The sequence below is a fragment of the Pelobates fuscus genome, chromosome 2, assembly GCF_036172605.1.
Source record: "Pelobates fuscus isolate aPelFus1 chromosome 2, aPelFus1.pri, whole genome shotgun sequence".
NCBI classification, from domain to species: domain Eukaryota; kingdom Metazoa; phylum Chordata; class Amphibia; order Anura; family Pelobatidae; genus Pelobates; species Pelobates fuscus.
The window spans coordinates 81372170-81394821 of NC_086318.1; the positions used below are offsets into that span (position 1 = coordinate 81372170).

The 22652-nt window shown below is 39.7% G+C and overlaps 1 protein-coding gene across 11 annotated transcripts in view; it reads left to right on the plus strand.

Moving 5' to 3' along the window:
• PIK3CB (phosphatidylinositol-4,5-bisphosphate 3-kinase catalytic subunit beta) overlaps positions 1-22652 on the plus strand; it is a 191440-nt gene that overhangs the window by 123504 nt on the left and 45284 nt on the right. For 9 of the 11 annotated variants that reach the window (XM_063442326.1, XM_063442325.1, XM_063442329.1 and 6 more), the window contains 2 exons: positions 12851-13032; positions 14468-14693. In XM_063442326.1, the coding sequence (XP_063298396.1) occupies positions 12851-13032; positions 14468-14693 (408 nt within the window). Of the gene's footprint in view, positions 1-8621; positions 8829-12850; positions 13033-14467; positions 14694-22652 lie in introns of all 11 variants that reach the window. The other 2 variants (XM_063442334.1, XM_063442335.1) reach the window with 1 other exon arrangement.

A 22652-nucleotide genomic window follows, 5' to 3' on the forward strand; every position in this document is an offset into this window, starting at 1 on the left:
TGTGTGGGTGCTGTGTGTGGGTGCTGTGTGTGGGTGCTGTGTATGTGTGTGGGTGCTGTGTGTGTGTGGGTGCTGTATGTGTGTATGTGCTGTGTATGTCTGTGGGTGCTGTGTATGTCTGTGGGTGCTGTATGTGTGTGGGTGCTGTGTATGTCTGTGGGTGCTGTATGTCTGTGGGTGCTGTATGTCTGTGGGTGCTGTATGTGTGTGGGTGCTGTATGTGTGTGGGTGCTGTATGTCTGTGGGTGCTGTATGTCTGTGGGTGCTGTGCTGTGTATGTCTGTGGGTGCTGTATGTGTGTAGGTGCTGTGTATGTGTGTATGTGTGTGGGTGCTGTATGTCTGTGGGTGCTGTATGTCTGTGGGTGCTGTGTGTGGGTTCTGTGTATGTCTGTGGGTGCTGCATGTGTGTAGGTCCTGTGTATGTCTGTAGGTCCTGTGTATGTCTGTAGGTCCTGTGTATGTCTGTGGGTGCTGTATGTGTGTGTGTGCTGTGTGTGGGTGCTGTATGTGTGTGTGGATGCTGTGTATGTCTGTGGGTGCTGTATGTGTGTGGGTGCTGTATGTGTGTGGGTGATTGTGGGGGGTGGAGGTTGGGGTACATTACTCAATATCCCCCCCTCCCTTCTTACTTTATGTGGGGAGGGGGCATTCTTGTTCCTTGCTACATTCCCTGGTGGTCCAGTGGAGGTGGGGGCAGATCAGTTAATATCCCCCCTCCCTTGTTACCTTATGCCTGGGAGGGGGGATCCTTGTTCTGCCATCCTTCCCTGGTGGTCCAGTAGTGAGTGAACTCTAGCCTGCGGGGCTAGTGTTCACTCTCGCGAGATCTGAGCGTTGCCACGGCAACGCTCAGATATCGCTAGAGGAACCCGGCGGAGCTGCTGGCAAGAGCTCAGCCGGTCCTCTCCTGCCTCCCTCACTGCCTGTGGGTCAGTGGGGAGGGAGGCTGAGAGCAGAGCCGGCGTTTGGATAGCGCCGTCTCTGCATGAGCCAACAGGGGGGATCCTGAGATCTCCCCTGACGGTCTCAATACATAGGCGTGCCGCGGGGATTAGGGTGTGCCCAGGCACACCCGGCACACCCCGTGCGCAACGCCTATGTAGGAGCCTCCTGCAAGGTCTAGCAGACTATTAACAGTACAGGAGATGGAAAATCCTAAATTAAATAGAATTTGCAATAAAGGAAGTTTAAGCATTAGGTGGCTCATTACAGGAAGTGTTCAGAAAGACTATGCAGGTCACTTGCAGAAAGGTGTGCCTTGGGCTGCATAAACAAAGTGATTTAACTCCTAAATGGCAGAGAATTGAGCAGTGAGACTCCAGGGACATGATCTGTACACCAGACATTCTTAAATAAGGTGTTTTGGCGCTAAAGGGATGAGAGATCAGGAAGAATAAGAAACAGGACTTTACATAGGACATGACGTCATGCGTTTAGACTGGAAGAAAGAAAATGTAGTCTAAGGCAATTTTTTTTATACCGTAAGAAAATTAAGGATATGTAATTCTCTGCCTGAAGAAGTGGTTTTATCAGAGTCTGTACAGATGTTTAAACAGCTACTAGATGCATACTTGCAAAAACAGAATATTCAAGGATATAATTTTTCAAAATTGGAAGTGCTTCAAACTGTTTTTTCTTTTGTTTGTTTGTTTTTTTTGCCTTCTTTTGGATCAACAGCAAAAAACAATGTCTCTTTTCAGCCCATGTAACTAACTATGTAATCTATACCTCATGGTACACATTAAATCAGTGATACCTAAAAGGCAGATCTCCAGGTTTTTTTAAAACTACAACTTTTATTTTACCATACAAAAGGCTGGAAAAGCCTCACTGGAATTGTAGTTTTATAACCTGTCAAAATTTACCTTTTGCGCACCACTACTTTAAGTAGACTCAAAAATGATTTGCTCTGTATTCCGCAGCACTCTTTAGTGAGTGTATAACGCAAATCTTCTCTCCCCACTAACTAGGTTATGAGGTCATGTGTCCGTTATCTTTTTCTTAAAAAAGGACTAAGGCAAAGCTCAGGTGAGAGGGAAGGGAGTGTGCTGGTTTCTTAAAGATCTACGGAGAGAGTGAACTGTAGGATTAAAATAAAAATAAAAAATAAGCCCAGTTTGGAAGGGTTATGCCGGGTGAATAGTGCATTTATACCTTATATATGTAATGTCATCTGCACACCCTAATTGCATTATTTATTATAGATTCTAATACAGTTTGCCTACTTACACCAGAAGATCACTTAGGTACTCCTGGCAGCATAACCACTAAAGCCGGTTGTAGTGGTTATGGTGCTAGGTGTGTTCCTTTAAAACAATAGTCAAAACAGAGTAGTATATACCTGACTTTGCCTTTCGGAGGATACTGTAAAGGTTAACACAATACAGGAATTTAAATTTGCTTACAGTATGCATGAGGATATCCTGAAAAAACTATAAGTAAAGGGATTAATTCACCAAATGCCAAATTGTGGTAAATTGAAAACCATACTGCAAAATGTAACAGTAGCTAATTTAAAAAAAAAAAATATTTCAGCTTAAACTCTTCAATGTGGTTTCCAGTTGACTGTATATTGGTGTTTGGTGAATAACCTTTGCCTCCCTCCATCCCTCCCCCACTGTCCCTGGTTTTATTATTGGCAAACTTCAGCTGATTCTTGTCCTCACGGTGTATGGCTTTATGAGGGCTCCCCCAGTTGACTTTTGGTTTTTTTTTCTCATTTTTATGGAAGTTGAATGGAATGCTCAGTGGTTGATCGCTGTATCTTTATAATGCGGTTTGTCCAGATAACATGACTTAAAAAAAGGTTGGTCAGTTATGGATCCATTTTAATATATGTATTTTGTTTTATATATAATTTTTTTTGGGGGGGGGAGGAATAAATAAAATAATATTACATATTGAAATAGTGATAATAAAAAAATGCTCTGTTTGTTTTCACATTGATGCTGTCATGTTATTCATTATAACAGATTATTGTGGCAGGCACTCACACAGCGTTTTGTGTAAACACAGGCATTCGACAGGATGAGACCGTGCTCCCCCAGTAAAGATAAAAGCAGAAATCAGCACTCCACCAGTATTCTCAAATTGGGTTATTACTGAACCATCAAAACTACATGGGGTTACTCTCTAAAGTGAGAATTTGAAGTGAATTTCAAACTAGTTCAGCTATGCTTTCAGTTTGGTTAATCTGGCTTTAAATGGATACTCAGAACACCAAAACAACTTTAGCTTAATGAAGCAGTTTTTGTGTATTGACCATGAACCTCCAGTGTCCATACTCAAACCTTTATGAATACAACCCTGTATTTCTAACCCTATAGTATTCTCCTCTTTATTTAGATTTAGCCCCCCGCACTCCCCAATCTGAACAATTTTTTTTGTTGTTTTTTTAAATGGCTTACTTACCTTGGGGTGTGGGGGAGCTGAGGGACAAAGGCAGGCTTGATAGTGCTTGCACTTTCAGATTATTTCCACCCAAAGTTTGGAAGCTGGAGTTTACTGATTTATGTAAAAGGGAAAAAAAATACGTAGAGAGCAAGGGCATCAAAATCTGGGACCTTTCTGCTGACTTCTCTGGAATTTGAAATTTCTTCCTTTTTTTTTCAAGTATTGGATTGGCTGAGATAGTAAATGTGATGTTCTCAGCCAAGGAGGAGGAGCCAGCCGTGGTGATATCTGCACGGCATTGGGAAAAAAGGTAAATAAAATACCTTTTCAAAGGGAGGAAAGAGGGGCCGGAAATCTGAATAGCGATTTCACTACTATAGTGTCAGGAATAAATGTCTGTGTTCTTGTTACTATAGTGGTCTTGTTACCTAAGTAGTCAAACGGAATGCATAGCTGACTCAATTAGACTATTTTTGCCTTAAATTTGGCATTCACTTCAAATTCAGTTTAAACTTTCAGTTGAGTGAATTATTCTAAGTTTGCTAGCACTTCAATAGTTTCCAAGTATTCTGTTGACCTTCAGTAGTTCATATTCCCCCCCCCCCCCCCCCCCAACGATAGTGGTGGTGAAATGTTTTGGTTTGTAATGTATTTCTATCTATATATGGTCTAAATATTGTCAGTGTTGAAAAATCATTGCGCAGTCCTTATATTTTTTTTTTCGGCTGATGGAGGCAAGCATAACAAATGTTTATTTCATGGATCCACTAGCTCTATATTTATCCATACTGTTGTTTTAAAACTTCCGCAAATCTTCTGTTATTCCAAACTGAAAACCCCCTTTCTATGTGGAAGCATATATACATATATATATATATTTTTAAAATAATTTTTTATAGTTCTGTATTACAGTCAAATCTGTAATGAATAATTAATTATTTTCAACAATTGCACTGGTGTTAAGAAAAAAGCATTTTAGGAACTACCGCTCTATAAATAAACCATAGACGTTGCAATTGTTTTTGATTTTTTTTTTTTCTTTTAACCAATCTTGTGTTTTATTTTTAGACTTCTCTTTAACAAAGGCATGACGTGTGTTTTTGTATCTTTAATCATGGCCGCAATTAGGCAGTTAGATAATGAAATGTCATTTGCTGTAGCAAGTCCCCCCTTATAATAGCTGTATCACAATGCATAGGAAATGGGCAGTTACTGGGTAATAGTATATATCTCATCTAATCATCGTTTGGGCTGTGACATTCTGCATTTCTCTGCAACCAATTAGCAATGCTGACAAACTGTGTCCAAATTGAGAAGTCAGTGTGCTGTTTGATCTTTTTTTGCTTTGATGCGGTAACAAAAGGCCTGGCTTGAGTGGTTACCCTTTCTCTGTTGGCTGTATTTACCAATGTAGAGCGTTGGCTGCCTTTAGAGATCACAGATAGCAGGAATAGGTCCCGGACGTAAAGAAGGAAATCTCCCAAGTTAGTTCAACCACTTTGAGTGGATGTGCTATACTTTGCTCGGTAAGCAGAACATGAGCCTTCTGCAATATACAGTTATTCATAAAGGAACATGCTGACCTGAGATTAACCTCCTGATAAATATTTTTTTATCTCACAGGGGTTTGTTCGCTAAATTATGGAGAACTAACAAGGGGATTTCAAAGTTTCAGGTCAAAATGGCTACAGTGGAAAAATGATCCAAATGAACTATTTTTACAGTTCGTGTTCTGCCTTAAAACTGGCTATTCCCTTGTTAGTACAATTTCCAGCTTAGTACGTGTCTGTATGTTAATAAGGAATGGGTCCGGGACGTGCATATCCTCAGAACCTTGCAAACACTTTGCCAAATATGTAGTTCCGAAATGGAGTATGGAGCTTTGCATTATGTGTACTGCAGCTCTCTCTCATCGGACGAGGTCTGCAACATAAACAAAACTCTCTCTGACGCATGGCATCAGCTTAGACGTGCGCAAGGGGTGTGCCAGATAAGCCCAGGCACACGCTAATGCCCAATTTGTCTTGCTTAGCCTTTTTAGGTCTCATGATGTTTTTGCATGAGTCTGAGAGAAAGCAGAAATAGGTACTTTGTATAGTTTTTAGTTTCTTTTCATAAAGTAAGTTGCATGATCATTTGTTTCTGCTTGCACCCTCTAATGCAATGTGCTGCAAATGTCCATTAGCAAGACAACTCTGGCCCTGTGTCTCTCAGTATTGTACCATCACAGAATCTGAGCCTTACCTGCTGCGTGTTGGTCTATTTCAGTTAATTTATTGACCAAGAACAATGTGATTTTATGGGTTGTGTGATCCAGACTTTTTTTTTTTTTTTAAATAGTACAACAATGTTCATGGGTCATAACATCTGTAAAGTTCCAAAATCCAACTAATAAACAAATCTATAACAATAGGATTCTCTGGGCCCAAATGACACAGATCCTGTGTCCGTTTTATTAACCTATGGCACATAGCAGTAAGAGGAAATGTGTGGTAAGATTTGTAATCTAATCAAATTACTATGATGAGTAAAATAGTCCAATATAGATATTCCATAATAATGTGAATTTTGTTAACCTTCCAGTGGGAATATTATAACACACCATTTATCAATAACATGGTTTTAATTTGATTGGATTACTCTTGATCTGTCTCTAATAAGAGAATTTATTATGCAATGGATACTATTGATTATGAATGGAAACTGATCCTGCCCTTTGTCTCCCATATTAATACTCTATTTGTTCTGTCGTTTGTATTATATTACTATACAGTAATTTAGTAACGATCAGTTGTGTCTCTGTCCCATTCAATAGAGCAGAAAACCTTTTCTGATTTGCAAAAAGATTGGCCATTGACTGTCAGCATACATTTTGTCCCATTAGTACAAGACATGTGACCTGTGACATTGTGACAGGTCCATTCTGACCTGCCCTGGTCCACTGTAGGAACTTACTCTGCTTCCTGCCTTGGGAAATGTCACACGATCTGTTTACCATTCAAAAAGTCCTAAATGACTTACTTTGTGGTTCAGTATTCATTGTTTCAACTTCCATGGAGCATGGGGATCAGCATCTGTTGAGACTGTTTCCTACTGTTTAATTGTACCAACTAACACCATTCACCTGTTTTAAGACTTAAAGAATAGTAAATCAAGTTCCGGTTTCCTTCCTTCAGAGCCTGACACACACTTACCTACATATTCACTAGTGATAATTGTGAACACCATTGCACACTACGTTATAGTCCTCTTTGCACTGTTGGTATATTTCTCAGGTAATGATTGTGCATATTAGAGATAAAGTAACAATTATAATCTGCTATTTATTAAAGGAAACTGTTCTGTATTTTTTTGTTTTTGTTTTTTTCATATAAATAAAATGGGGAAAAATATCCTTTATTTATTGCATGAGATATAGCATGTCAAATCCATATGTGACAGTGCATATTCTGTACATCATTTATGTTTATTAGCATTTCATTATGAGTAACTGATCCGTCATGTCTATTAGAACAAATCGTAAAAGTAGAAGATTCTATAGGCATTAAAGGGACACTATAGTCATCTGAACAACTTTAGCTTAATGAAGCAGTTTTGGTGTATAGAACATGCCCCTGCAGCCTCACTGCTCAATCCTCTGCCATTTAGGAGTTAAATCCCTTTGTTATGAACCCTAGTCACACCTCCCTGCATGTGACTCGCACAGCCTTCCATAAACACTTCCTGTAAAGAGAGCCCTATTTAGGCTTTTATTGCAAGTTCTGTTTAATTAAGATTTTCTTATCCCCTGCTATGTTAATAGCTTGCTAGACCCTGCAAGAGCCTCCTGTATGTGATTAAAGTTCAATTTAGAGATTGAGATACAATTATTTAAGGTAAATTACATCTGTTTGAAAGTGAAACCAGTTTTTTTTTTCATGCAGGCTCGGTCAATCATAGCCAGGGGAGGTGTGGCTAGGGCTGCATAAACAGAAACAAAGTGATTTAACTCCTAAATGACAGTGAATTGAGCAGTGAAATTGCAGGGGAATGATCTATACACTAAAACTGCTTTATTTAGCTAAAGTAATTTAGGTGACTATAGTGTTCCTTTAAATATGAGATTAAAGATGACTGGTTTGCTGAGATGCCAGTGAGAGAGACAAGATACATGAACTGAAAAAAGAGGGTCAGATTTTGACCTAGGAAGCTTCCAAGAAGGAGGTCCAAGGCAGTGAAGCGGCTATGATGTCTATCAGTAGTAGAAACATTTATTTATTCAAGACCTCTAATAGTTTCTTCTCCCAATCATTTAGCTTCTTGCAAAAACTGGGATCAATGCTTTAGCTGCATCGAATAAATGGACCTCAAGTGATTTGCCTATATTTAGTACATGATTTAAATAAAAAAAACAAAGACAATTTCAGGAAATGATAGAGAGGAACCAAGGGTCACCAATTGATTGTTTGTTATACCCTCTCTGTGTATTATTTTGGAATGCAGACATATAAAGAACCATTATTCACTGCTTCTCCTGGTTTACGCTTCCCCTGTGGAAGAGGCCGGGTTTAAGTCCTCTTTCATCTTAACCACAGGTTATCTGACCAAAACGGGTAACAAAGACCAAGGTTGCATTTTTGAACCCGAGATCATATAAAAGCTAGTTAAACTTATACATTGTGCATGAACTTCGCATGTACGTAAATAGCCCGTCTGATCTGACCTCATGGCTAAAGTTTACCATCCACATGTAGCAAGAGTAAGCCAGGAGATTAAATGAAAAGAGGTAGTTGCTTATATGTGCTTTTATTGTTTGTTTTTTCACAAAATAATATACAATGAAATTATATTACAGATTTAAGCTTTTTTTTTTTTTCCATATAAAATTGTTGCTGACCTTTTAGTATAGAGTGCAGTATAAAGTGCATGCCATTGCGTTTTCAGACCTGCTACTGGTACCACAAGGGTAAACAGCTCAAGCAGCCGGCTGCATTCTGAAGACTCTGCATAAATCTTCACACAGCCATTTTTAGGCTGTCTTGGAGTTATGTAATAGGCAAGTACTGCAAAGTGCCTCTGTGCGTGGGTAGCCGTACACGCCATTTACACAGACCCAAAACCAGGAACCTAGTGGAGGTGATTCATGCTGGAGTGATAGACTCATGCTATAAATATATATGCATGGGAGCTGCGGTGTCATCTCCCTCTACGACGGATGCTGATCAGGATCGATTCTGTGTTCTGCAGATGTTGTTGCACTGAGACATTTAGGAAGACAAACAATGATTGCCTGCTTGTATGAAGTCTCTGGATATTGTGGGGACCTCACAGCTCTCTACCTGGTGGGAAAGGGATTTTTGGCTCAGGACTGACACTGTGTTCGTTGTTATTAGGTCTGGAGAGGATGTACTACGGTGCAGTAATTCCGAAAAGTAAAGAAAAGTATTGAAACAGGTAGGAAAAATGCAGGCAGAGAGTTAATCTTGTGTTGTTTAATGCAGTTACTGTTTCTTTCGTAAGCCTTCCTGTGTTTTTAAAGTCATTATGTTGCCTGTCCTCTGTCACTTCAGTCTCATTGCTCTCTCTCTGTTGTGATGCGTCTGGCTCGTCAGTCTCCTCCTTCCCCCTCCTCCCCCTGGTTTTGCAAGTTCTGCCTCTTTAGGATGCTGGAACTGGTCCAACATTTCTCCCTGTCTTCTACTCCCAGACAATGCCGGTTCTGTTCAGCTGACATGGTCTCGTTTGTTGTTGTGCACAATTAATGGAAGTGATATTGTTAGTATTGCTTCATAACTGCGTGACATGTTAACTCCAGCCTTGCCACAGTGATCTGTAAAAACTCTTCCTGACAGTGGTTGCTTTATGTCCGTGTATGGTCTGCATAGTATCTAAAGGCTGGGCGACATAGCCAATGGATCTCTACTCATATTATGCTCATATTGTTTATGTAACAGCTCAAATATAACTAACTATCACAGCCGCTTAGTTGCCAGAGGTATCTAGTAGTAAACCAATATGGCCACTCCTTCAGATACCCACTGCCAGGTCATATATCCAGCGCCATACACAGACAGATCCCTACAGCCATACACATGCATATATACCTAATGTCATACATACACAGATTCCCACTAATATACACAGATACTCACTGACACACACACACACACAGATATCTACTGCCATACACACACCCATGCACACACACCCACCCACTACTATACACACATGCACAGATACCTAATGCCATACACACAAAGATTCCCACTAATATACACAGATACCCACTGCCACACACACACACACAGATATCTACTGCCATACACGCACCCATGCACACACACCCACCCACTACTATATACACATGCACAGATACCTAATGCCACACACACACAGATTCCCACTAATATACAGATACCCACTGCCACACACACACACAGATATCTACTGCCATACACGCACCCATGCACACACACTCACCCACTACTATATACACATGCACAGATACCTAATGCCATACACACACAGATTCCCACTACTATACCCCCACACACAGATTCCCACTAATATACACACAGATATGCATCATGTGTTGACTGATCAATGTAGTAGGGGATCCTTGTATTAACCACAGGAATTGCTTAATGGTCCTTGTTCCTATCCATCATACAATGAAAAGTTAAATCCATATAACTGGAAGTCTCTTTTTTTTTTTTTCATCCAATGTCTGGCTTTTGATGGGCTGGGTCTTGTGTTAGCCAGAATCCTTCCTATTTAAGCACTCTTTGTACCGCGTGGTGGGGATTAAATAAACAAGTAGGTGGTCTTCACAGTTCCTACCTGCTTTTCACCTAATGCATGTGTTCCCACTTGTGTAGCATGAGAGAAGTATGACCATCCCTCAGGCACGGGAGCCCAATACATTGAATAAAAAAAGAATGCGCAACTTTCCACTTATATGAAATTTTCGTAACCTTACTTTAAAAAAATATTTGTTAGTTACCTCACCCACTGTAAAAAAAAAAACTAAAATAATGCACGCCTGCCTCATAACCATTTCCATCCCACGTCTGTCACACATTGAGTACAGAGATGAGTGTCAAGGCTAGCCTAAACCTAACACTCAAGCCTAGGTAAAGACAGGACAGAAGCATGTAGCAGACTGAGAGTAAATGTGAACAAGCTGAGGTGAAAGGATAACAGAGGATCAATAATTTGGGAAAACAAGCCAATGTCAAGATTACAGGAATCCGGAATAGTCAAACAAGCCAGAGTTAGATACCAGAAAATCAAGAACTTTGGGAATGCACTCTCAGGTATATAAAATTCATGACGGGGTATACGCTATACTGGGTTGTAATTATTTAGTTACAAAGATGATGTTGTAACAGAGCGCTTCCAAGAGCATATCATTATCAGTTGCCATGGAGAGGCATTGCACTCCATGCCTCCGTCGGTGCCAGATTGTCATCGTGTGTGTACAGTCGTGCAGAATTTACATTTTGTCTCCGAAAGCCTTGACTGAGGGATGCTGCAAGGGACCAAGTATTGTAACACTGTGCAGGTCCATCGTGGTGTGTAGAAGGTCTACAGACACCCCATTCATTTAGAGATTACAAAGTTGTATTCCTGGCACTATTGCTCCTCCCCCCCACCTCCCCCCCCCCCCCAGTGAATATTTACTTACCTGATCCCAGCGCCAATGTCCCTCGGCGCTGGGTTGCGGCTCCTCCTCCCCCTCCATCCCGCTACGAGCGGGCTCTTATGCGCAAACATGGCAAATGCTGCACGCGCATTAGACATCCGAATCGGAAACACAAGAATCAATGTTTTCCAGAGCACGAGGACGTCCAGCATCAGATACCGGACCAAATGTCTGTTTCAATCCAGGAAGCCCTCTAGTGGCGGTTTGGTAGACAGCCACTGGAGGCAGACTTAGTGCTGCAATGTAAACATTGCAGTTTCTCTGGAACTGCAGTGTTTAACATTGCAGCACTAAGGGCAATAGGGATACTGCACCCAGACCACTTCAATCAGCTGAAGTGGTCTGGGTGCCTACAGTGTCCCTTTAAAGTCTATCCCACTGTACTTCAAGGAAATAGCTTGGTACATAGAATTTTCAATACGCACACAGATGTTCTTGATGTGTATAAATGGGGGCCTCTGCGCTGGAACTTGTTCGTTCCATATTGGAGATTAATGTTTCATTTTAATTTAGTTTATTTATAATTTATTTTAACATCATCTGGCTTGGATCTTGGTTCCCAAAGAGTTACTGAACTTGTTAACCTCATCTCAAGACTGATTCGGGTCATACAGCCGCTAGTTCATTTTGATCCTTTAAGAGAATCTCCAACGTAAAACTTATTTTTTCTTTTTCTTTTTTTTTTTTATTAATTAACTTTTCATAATAATTAAAGTACAATATGTGAATAGAGAAAGCAATATAAATTGCTACAGCATATAGGGAAGTATCACAACATAGTGAAGAGAAAATATACATGAACAGGAAAATAATTCATGACGGGGCAAGCGATAGTGCCAGGAATACAACTTTGTAGTTTCCTGTATACAAGAACAGGAAAATAAATAAGGACTGAAATTAGGGATTTTGTGGATTTACCCTAATTATCATTGCAGAGGCAAAACATACAAGAGTTTGATGTTTGACATTAAAAGGATATTAGTATAAAGTATACCTTTATCAGCCCATCCCAAATATATTTCTTTTGAAGTCTCAAGGATTTTGAAAAAGACACTATTATGTATATTAGAAATCTAGATGCTATGATAATAGAGATCTCTAAATCTGGGGTCAGTTACCACATTGGGAATCCACCTGGCTGAGTGTCATGGCAGTCGTAGTTAACATCCACACTGTTCGCAGTCCACACCGCAGTATCAAGTTATCCCTTCCTGCCCTGAACTGCCTTCAATTGTAAATTTCTGCTACGTAGTACAAAAATACATCAGGCAATTAAAATGCTCTTATCAGAAAAGAGTATATTTGATGCTCTACAAAGGTTTTAGTTCTTTACATGTTCTGCACGTGTTCTGTAAATGCATTTCCATATTCGTGCAAACTTTAGTGACAAATAGTGGATTGCATGAAAGCAATATGTTATCTCCTACATTCATTGGGGATATGTTAGAACTTGATGGAATGATGTAGACATTTACCATGATCTGTGAGTGCATGTTTTCTTGCTGTGTGAACCCATGCTGAATTACACAATGAGTTTATATTACCTGCATGTGAGCCCTAAAATGAATGATTGCTTTTACTTTATTTTAATGTATCATAATTAAATACAGCAGGACACATATTAAGGTACTGCCAATGGGTTCTTTTTAATCCAGCTGAAGATATCAGTTGATCATAAGTCTTTTTAATGATCAAATAATTTCTGAAGATCTACTTGCCAGTAAGTGTATCACGACTCATAAAGATAACCAATGGACTTTTCTTCTTGTAGGGCCATGTTCCACAGGTAGTAACCAGCCCTATAAGATGCCTCCTGCTGTGTTGGACACCATGGACATCTGGGCGGTGGACACACAGCTCCATTCAGACATCTCAGTGGATGTCCTGCTTCCCACTGGCATCTATGTGCAAATGGAAGTACCGCGTGATGCATCAATAGCACACATTAAGCAGGTGAGTTAGAAAGCCTCATATTATCTTACTATATGTAAGAATTGTGGTACTTATAAAGCTGATGTTAGGACAGTTGATGCTCACCCATAGACTGTTTGGGATAACAAACAGAGATTTACGTTATACTGACCTCAAATCAAGCCTGCCTGATTTACTGCCTGACAGGGTTATTTACTAAAGTGAAAATTCAAAGTAAATTTATTGTGAATTTAAAGTTTAAAGCCAGAGTAGCTGAACTAAAAGCATAACTGACTTAAGACTGTTACATGCTCTGTATGCAGGGCTCAAAGTGAGCGCTGCATAGAGCCATTTCAATGCCCCGCTGGAGAGTTTGGTGTGAGCAGGGTTAAATCATACCAAGGAGACCCTGCTATCAGTTAATACCTGGGGCTCCTCTCTGTCACATTAGCCCCAGACTAACTGATGAGTTGTTTTTCAGCATTTAAAGTGAGCGTGTATTCAGCCCTTTAAATTCTTTAAGAACACTGCAGATGAGCAATCACGCTCTACCACAGTGATTCTTGGATTTCAGCTGCACAAGGGAGACCCAGCTTCTGAACACCCTGATAGAGGGATACCCCCAAGTCAATCGTAATCGGTGCTTGGCTTTGCCAGCTGTCCTGATCACAGTGTATTTGGGAAGGCATGTTTTTTCAGCATTACAGGGAAATCTCCCTAAAATACTGAAAACTGTCTGTAGAGGGTGGTTACAGACTGCTCTCTACTCTTTTAACTAAGAAACCCATCTGCTGATATCAGTGCTTGCATTGGGAGAGAGTTTCCTTAGGCTCAGTGGTAGTTGTATGGTTACTGTAAGTTGCAGGGTACGGGTTAATGCTGGGTTAAGGTTAGGAGAAAGGGTTGGTATATGTTGAAAGCATAGGGATATGGTTGGTAAAGTAGGGGGAATATGGTTTGCAAACTAAATTAATTTAGGTCCTAGACATATGAGGCATTTCGCAATCAGGACTGACATCTATTCTGAGCGCCTTTAATTAAGTTGCACGGGATATGCAAAAATGTAGAAAATGTATTCAGTTTGTTTCTCCATTTTTAACATTATTCACACATACTTTGTTGTGTTAGATAAACGTAGAATATGTAAAAAAAATAAAATAAATTTTGTCCTTTAAAAAAACATATACGTTGTATGAGGAAACTTAAAAAGAAACCCTTAAACTACTGTGGAACAAGCACAAATTCTAGTTTTTTCTAGTGTCTTTGTCAAGGCTTGACATCTGTTAGCCTAAAAACCATCCATATCATTTCTGATATAAAAGTCAAGACACCTAGATACCTTATTCTGTACATTATCTTCGTAAAGTAGCTAATGCACCAAGAACTAGTTAAAAGGACAACTCTACTCCAGCCATCTCAGTAGATCCTTTGTGTTTCCTGTTCCTTATACATTGTGTCCCTTTGTATTTGTCCTCAGCTCCTATGGAAGCATGCACAAAGTTACCCTCTCTACCATCTCCTTCTGGAGATGGACTCCTACATGTTCGAGTGTGTCAACCAAACCGCCGTTCACGAGGAGCTGGAAGATGAGACACGGCGACTCTGTGATGTACGTCCCTTCCTGCCTGTCTTGAAACTCGTTTCCCGGAGCTGCAACCCTGCTGAAAAGCTTGACTCCAGAATTGGTGTCTTAATAGGGAAAGGTAATGCAAAACATGTTGTGTTAATGGGACAAAAAAAAGTGTTTTGGCTCATATAAAACAATTGATTGTATCTATTTAGTGTTATAGGGGCTGCAGAGCATTTTCATGTTAAGTATTCATGGCCCTTTTTTTATTTTTTATTTTTTTTCTCAACTAAAAATTCTAGTTTGTTTAAAACTCCTATCATTCTCAGACCTGGCATTGGAGCCAAACAGCTAGGCATTGCTTTACGCTGTGATTGTGATTATTGGAATTAGTTCATGCAGGGTCCGATGTCATTAACAAGAGACAATTGTCAGTATTGTACAAGGCCTTTGTCGCTGTATCACATCCCCTCTACCCTCTTGAATCTTGTGACACTCTTGGGCTGTGTATGCAGTGTTCATCACGATGCAGTGAATATAAATAAATAGCCCTTTCTATGTGTAGAACTGAAATTAATATATATGAATTAACCGTGCAACGTGATCCAGCCAGTACAGGTTATGTAAGTTGCTTTTCAAATGTTTTGCTCCATCCACGTTTATCCTTTGTGTGATGAGATCCCAAACATCAAAGCATTTTACATCTTTACAACGTAATCTGCAGCCGAAACAATCAACATCCCACTGTTCCTGAACAACAAATGCCTCGATTCTCTGTCCGTTCCTAACTGGTAATTTAAGAGAGTGCTGGTTTTAAGCATTCAGGACTGATCAGCTACAACATTAAAACAACTGACAGGTGACAGATTATATCATTACAATGGCACCTGCCGAGGGGTAGGATGTAATAGGCAGCAAGTGAACAGTCAGTTCTTGAATTTCATGTGTTGGAAGCAGGGAAAATTGGCAAGGGAAAAGATATGAGTGAGTGGGGTGTATCCGGTGTGCAGTGGTTAGTACCTACCAAGAGTGGGGCAAGCAAGGACAACCGGTGACCCAAAGTCACGAGTGCCCAAGGCTCAATGATGTATGTATTGAGCGAAAGTTAGCCCATCTGGTCTGATAGAAGAGCTACTGTAGCTGAAATTGCTGAAAAACCTTATGCTAGCTATGATAGAAAGGTGTCAAAACACGCAGTGCATCACAGTTTGCCGCGTAGCCACAGATCAGTCCACTGCCAAAAGCGCCTTCAATGGAACTGGACGATGAAGCAATGGAAAAAGGTTGTCTGTTCTGATGAATCATGTTTTCTTTTAGATCAGGTGGATGGCCGTGTGTATGTCATTTACTTGGGGAAGAGATGGCAGCGGAATGAGAAGAAGGCAGTCCAGCAGAGGTAGTGTTGCTGTGGGCAATGTTCTGCTGGGAAACCTTGGGTTCTGTCATTCATGTGAATGGTTTGAGAAACACGACAAAGCGTTTAAGGTGTTGCCTTGGCCTCCAAATTCTCCCAGATCTTAATCTGGTTGAGCACCTGTGGGATGTGCTGGAACGACAAATATGATCCGTGAAGGCCCCACCTCACAATTTGCAGGACTTAAACGAACTGCTTCTTGGTGCCAGATACCACTAGACACATTCAGAGGTCTTGTGGAGTCCATGCCTGGACTGATCAAAGCTTTTTTTGACAGCACAAATAGGACCTACATAATATTATGCAGGTGGTTTTAATGTTGTGGCTGATCAGTTTATAGCAACCCTAAAAATGATTAATCTTTCACTTATCTTTTTTAGAAAATCCAGCATGTTGATGAATCACAGCAAAGTGGTAAACTATCATTTTATCTCAAAGTACATCTCCTGCCTTAATATGCTTTGGTGTTCTGCATAGGAACGGGTAGTAAACAGTGTAAGAATTATGTTCTGCTCTTCAAACTCTGGTCCTAGAAAACAAATCCATTTTTCTCTGGACCCGGTGGACCTCTACATCAATCCAAGTTTGAGCACTGGGATTAATAAAACTCTTTCTGTCACTGAATCCTTGTGATCTCATTATAATGCCTGTCACAGCTGGTTAGAGAGATGGGATCACATGTATGAGATTGAACATGTGCTGGTCAGTGTTTTTTTGCACATTGTTACTGCATGTCTTCATTTTTCCTTAAGTAACAACACCTGTGGTCAACAGATTTTCATGGTCCTCATCTTCAACCTGTAACAGTATCTAAAACAAATAAACGGAACCCTGATGGGTGTTCTGGGGTAGGGGAGACAGGAGATAGGTTGATAGGACTAAGAGAAAAAACAAATCTCCAGGGAATCCATAAGATCCTAAAAGCATAAGAATATATGTACAGCCCATGGAGCGGTTTGTCCTGATTCTCTGATAAATGATAACATTTGAATACATAGACAACATTTCTCTTTATTACCCTTCCTTTGCATATTCTATGAAACCGCCCCTGGTTCCAAAGCAGAAACATGCAAATACCTCCAATCAGATGTCCTATGTCCCTTAAGGTGCACTGTGGGTCTTTTGTTCATGTTTGGCCCAAACTCACCCACTTAATGATTTGATTAGATTCTCCGGCATTTCTCTTTCCAACTTCCTCTTGCCCCTTTGCCCTTGTCCTTTCCTTGTTATTTTGTTTGTCGGTGTACACGCAACCTTCTTCTATACAGAATGCTTTTAGAGATACTCTAATGGCAGCCATAAATAGTATTGGTGAAGCAAATCAGTTAACATGCATCATTTATGTTCCCTTGCTGGCAATTTCCTCGATCTTTGAACTGGTATTCTACCAAGGCAATTAGCAGTCTTCTAGGGGCGGTCTATTTAAAGTGATGCCGTACTTGTCTTGGAGTCTTTCGGGGGTATACACGTCTATTGCGTTGCTTTATCTCTGCTATTATGTGACCTGCCTTGGCTGCATATTCATTATTACTAATGTTTCCCAATGGTTTGTTTAGCTTTTTATAACGTTTTTATTTTTTTACTTTTTATTTTTCCTGTATAGGATCCATGTATTCCTCCCCTTATTATGTAATTCCAGGATTCCACTTACCTAAGTCAGGACTTCTCTTGTGACCAGGTTCTGCTCGTTTTCCTGCAATGCCACTTATTTCAATAAAAATCTAGAAAAAAAAAATACACTTTTAGTAACACTATTAACACTATTAAATTACTATTTAGTAACAATTAGTAACAATTATTTAAAGTGAATCTATTTTAGGTATATATTTAATATATTTAATTAAAGGGACACTATAGTCACCCAGACCACTTCAGCTCAATGAGTTGAACCCCCCCTTGGGTTAATCCAACCTCTAGTGGCTGTCTTCCTGACAGCCACTAGAGGCCGCTTCCCCGGCGCTGGATGTGAAAATCGTGCAGAACGTCCATAGGAAAGCATTGAGAAATGCTTTCCTATGGACTGTTTAAATGAGCGCGCATTCCGCTCCACTCAGGCGCTGACGTCGGCGGAGGAGGAGAGGCCACCAGTGCCGAAAGAGCCCGGCGCTGTATTAAAGTAGGTAGCTAAAGGGGTTTTAACCCCTTCAGCGCCAAGTGAGGGGGAGAAACGAGTTTGTTTTATTGACACTATAGATGTCCCTGTAAAGGAATTGTCTGCGCTTTTAAATCAAAGAAAGAGCTATTTCAGAACGGAGAGTAGTTTTGCAATTATATCGGTTTTACACTTGACTAACCAAGTGTGTTCTCTAGAATATAATAAAGCAGATACCGTATATTTACCATGCCAGTCAAGTTATTGTGTAATGTAAAGATGCATACATGATGAACAATCCCACACGCTTGAATGGTGAAAAATAAAGGTCTTATTGTTCCCTTACAGATAGCAATGCTATGTACCATGGAACCATTGATAGGTAAATGTTGATGGCAAGTAAAGTGTTGCCATATGTGTGGGTGCAATGAATACATCATTCAACTGTGTGAAGGTTTAAGTATCTCTGATTTGGGTTATTACGCATTGAGCAAACCCAGTGCCTATGTCATAATAAAAACACACACAGGGGCACTTACAGGTTTTCACATTAAATTTTGTTTGTTTATTTAATAACATGTGGAATGGCATTTTGGGCCTTCTCATGCTAGATTTAAAGCTAACAAAATGATTAACAGTTTTTATAAATATATATATATATATATATATAAAAAATCTTTAAAAAATTTACGATAAACTTGCAGCATAGTAGAGAAACAAAATACATGAGCGAGTGTAAGTGTTGTGATTACACTGACTTATATAAGAAATACAAATACCCAGCAGAACATAATTGCCAGATGTGAAATAGATTCAGCAAGTATCTAAAAGTGGAATTATATAGTGCAGGCTCTACTGGGTTAAAACACTAGGGAATTATAAAAAAAAAGTGATATATTGTCAGATTTCTACTGCATTCTCACCATTTAAAATATCTTCTAAAGGGAACTAAAATTTTTTTTACCAATCACAGTCAAAGCAATATAAATGTTCAAATCCCAAATCTTATAAGCAGCAGGGCATATTGATAACCGCTCCACCATTCCAATCACTTATTTCAGTGCAACTTGCCAACAATCTTGGCCTTTTAAAGGGACATGATAATTTCCAAAATTTACAAAAAAAAAGGTTTCATTGTCAATGAGATGTTAACTTGATTTAGAAGGTTTGTATCCTCTGCTCTGTAAATTGAACTTTAATCACACAAAGGGGGCACCTGCAGGGTCTAGTAAGCTATTAACAGGGCAAGAGATAGTAAATTCTATGTTAAACAGACTGGGCAATAAAGGAAGTCTAAATATTAGATCTCACTTTACATGAAGTGTTTATGAAGGCTGTGCAAGTCTCATGCAGGGAGGTGTGGCTAGGGCTGCGTAAACAAAGTGATTAAACTGCTATATGGCAGGGAGACTGCAGGAGCATGATCTATACACCAAAACTATTTCATTAAGCTAAAGTTGTTTTGGTGACTTTGGTGTCCCTTTAAAGTCTTTGTCAATCCCACTGAGAATTATTGCCAAGTCCCAAATGTAATTGATAAATACACTACACTGAAATATGTGATTATTAATGTATAGAATATAGTCTCACAGCATTTACACATTTTCTATATGAAATATGGAGGGCTTATTATGTACTGAATTTAAAGGCCACTGACAACTCAAAAGGAAACCTGCTGGGTTTCCACTTTGGATACAGTCTCTCCAAAAGGTTTGAATTAATACATTTCTTTCATCCTTTTTCCCAATCCCAATAAGATTCGAGAAAGCCAAGCCAGCCAACAGATTAGCAAGCTCTCTGGAGCAATAGAATTATCTATCCATCTAGGAGGAGCATATTGCCCGGTTATGAATTCCATGCTTATTACTGTGTTACCCTGACAGAGCATGTCAGTGTTCGGGCTCCAGTTGGCTCTCAGGTTAGTGATGTGGAACTGGCTGTGTGCCCAGCAGCCTCCCCGAGATGTGCAGGCCCTGCCCTGACTGACAGGCTTTGACTTGACTTTGGCACAGGAATTAAGAACAGAACATTTGACATTCCATGCATCATAGAGATCCGGCCAACACTCTCTGAAGATGGCCTTCAAAATGCTGAATTCTGACTTAACCCTATTATAGCCAATGAGCAGTCCATCGTATCTAACATACTTAAATCTTTACTACTTCTATTTTGTTTTTTTAAGACGTATGTATTATACAGCGTTTAACGCATCACTGAGTTTCTATTTTGTTTGTTAACCCTTTGAAAGTAAGAGGGGGTGAACACATCTTTGTAAACCATTGTTCACCTCTATGGACCTCTGATGGTTAGAGTAATTGAAGCCCTTTTCATACTTCTTCACTTGCAGTGATATAAGGAGGTTTTTTTTTTCTTGGTTCAATTTATACGGTAAACATAATTGCATGCTAGTTTTGCAAGTCTAAATCTGTATCTTGACATCCACTGATGAGAAAAGGTGGAGTTGGAATTTTCTATAATGTGCAGTGTTTTGATAGTGTTCCTTGTTACGCAATTCCTGTTCTCTATTTTGTTGATTGATTATTTTTGCAGGTTGCATTTAAACCATTCTTGCGTTAATCCTTGTAATGGAAGATAAATTGAGCTGGCCATAATTTTGATAATTAAATAGATGTAATTACATGATGTGGAGTATATTGCCACCATGTGGCTAAATTCCTTCGAGCTATAAAAAACATGTAAACCCTGTTCTAATGTCTATTGCCTATAAATATGCTTCCATAGAAGTCCATTTAGTGCATCTTCGAGTCTTGAGCAGTGTGTAATTCCATTCCATAACACAACTGGAGCGAGTGTTGCCTACTGAAATAATCTGGAAATCCGAAATGAATTGCTTCTGGTGCTCCGCAGAGGGACTTGCACTCCCCTGTAATACAGTAAATCCAAAGAATGCAGGCTACACAGGGGTAGCAATCCAACATTCTAAGGTTTGTTGTTAACCGAGACACAATAACACACAAAGCTTTGGCCTAATGGCCTTTTAACTCTGTGATTAAAGCCACTAGGCCGAAACATTGTATGTTATTGTGTCCAATTTACAATAAATCTTTGAATTTTGGATTGATACCCCTTTCTAGCCTGCATTCTTTGGATTCATTCTCTAACAGATAATGCAAAAAGGTCTTAAAGGATTAGCGAAGAACCAGCAAAGTACAGTTATCTTACGTGTTTTGTGCCTCAGTTTACCCGAAGCTTAGGATCATTTTATGATGTGCTCATGTTGCTGTGTTTGGGGACTGGGCTCTCGGGTTGTGAAAGCCTCATCAGATCTGGACTGTTGGGAGGAATTTGTCAATTCCTTAAGGATCAGTAACGGTCTAAGCAGTCATAAGAATCTGTTCTTTAAGGATCCCATTCTGAAATATAATGACCCAGTAAAGTAACGACTGCAGGACGGACAGTATGTATCTGCCAAAGCTAAATAAGCAGAACATTCCATGCTGACTTAAGGTGTTCAGAGACCATGCTGTAATGAGGGTAATGTGACACAGTGTGGTCCTTAAGGTGTTGATCAGATAGGTCTGGTTAAATTTATTGATGAAACATCTAGAGAATTAGCCTTCATTCCTTTTCCCCCTTTGCAGTAGTCCTCTATTTGTTATGGCTCTTTGTGACCTGAGCTTTAGTCACATTTGCTGGATTCTTCACTTTTCTATATTTTGAATTATAAGCAATCTATTTCTGCTGCAGTTTGTATTGTCACTGTCTGGAACTGCCCACAGGGCTTCACATTTTAGACTGATATAGCCCAGCTAAAGAATTTCTCTGTTATTTCAGCCTAAAATATCAACTTCCCTGTTCAGTTTGTAATTTCCAGTTTGATGAGTAAACTATTGTGGTTGTGTGTTAAAGGAATACTGTATACAAAAAAAGATTGGTTTTTATTCGCTTCTCATACAGAAGGCTTGAGGGTACATGGCACCTAGCAATTACTAAATAATAACTAAAATAATAGATCAGGGTGGTTCAGTAGACATTGCTTACCTAGATTTCAGTAAGGCTTTTGATACTGTCGCACATAGAAGGCTTATCAATAAACTGCAATCTTTATGTTTGGATTCCAATATTGTAGAATTGGTAAGGCAGTGGCTGAGTGACAGGCAACAGAGGGTTGTAGTCAATGGAGTATATTTGAAGCATGGGCTTGTCACCAGTGGGGTACCTCAGGGATCTGTACTTGGACTCATTCTTTAATATTTGTATTAGGGATATTGCAGAAGGTCTTGATGGTATCTTTTTGCTGATGATACTAAGATATGTGACAGGGTTGATGTTCCAGGAGGGATAAGCCAAATGGCAAATGATTTAGGTAAACTAGAAAAATGGTCAGAACTGTGGCAGCTGACATTTAATGTGGATAAGTGCAAGATAATGCATCTTGGACGTAAAAACCCCAAGTGCAGAGTACAGAATATTTGATAGAGTCCTAACCTCAGAATCTGATGAAAGGGATTTAGGGGTGATTATTTCAGATTACTTAGAGGTAGGCAGACAATGTAATAGAGCAGCAGGAAATGCTAGCAGAATGCTTGGTTGTATAGAGAGAGGCCTTAGCAGTAGAAAGAGGGAAG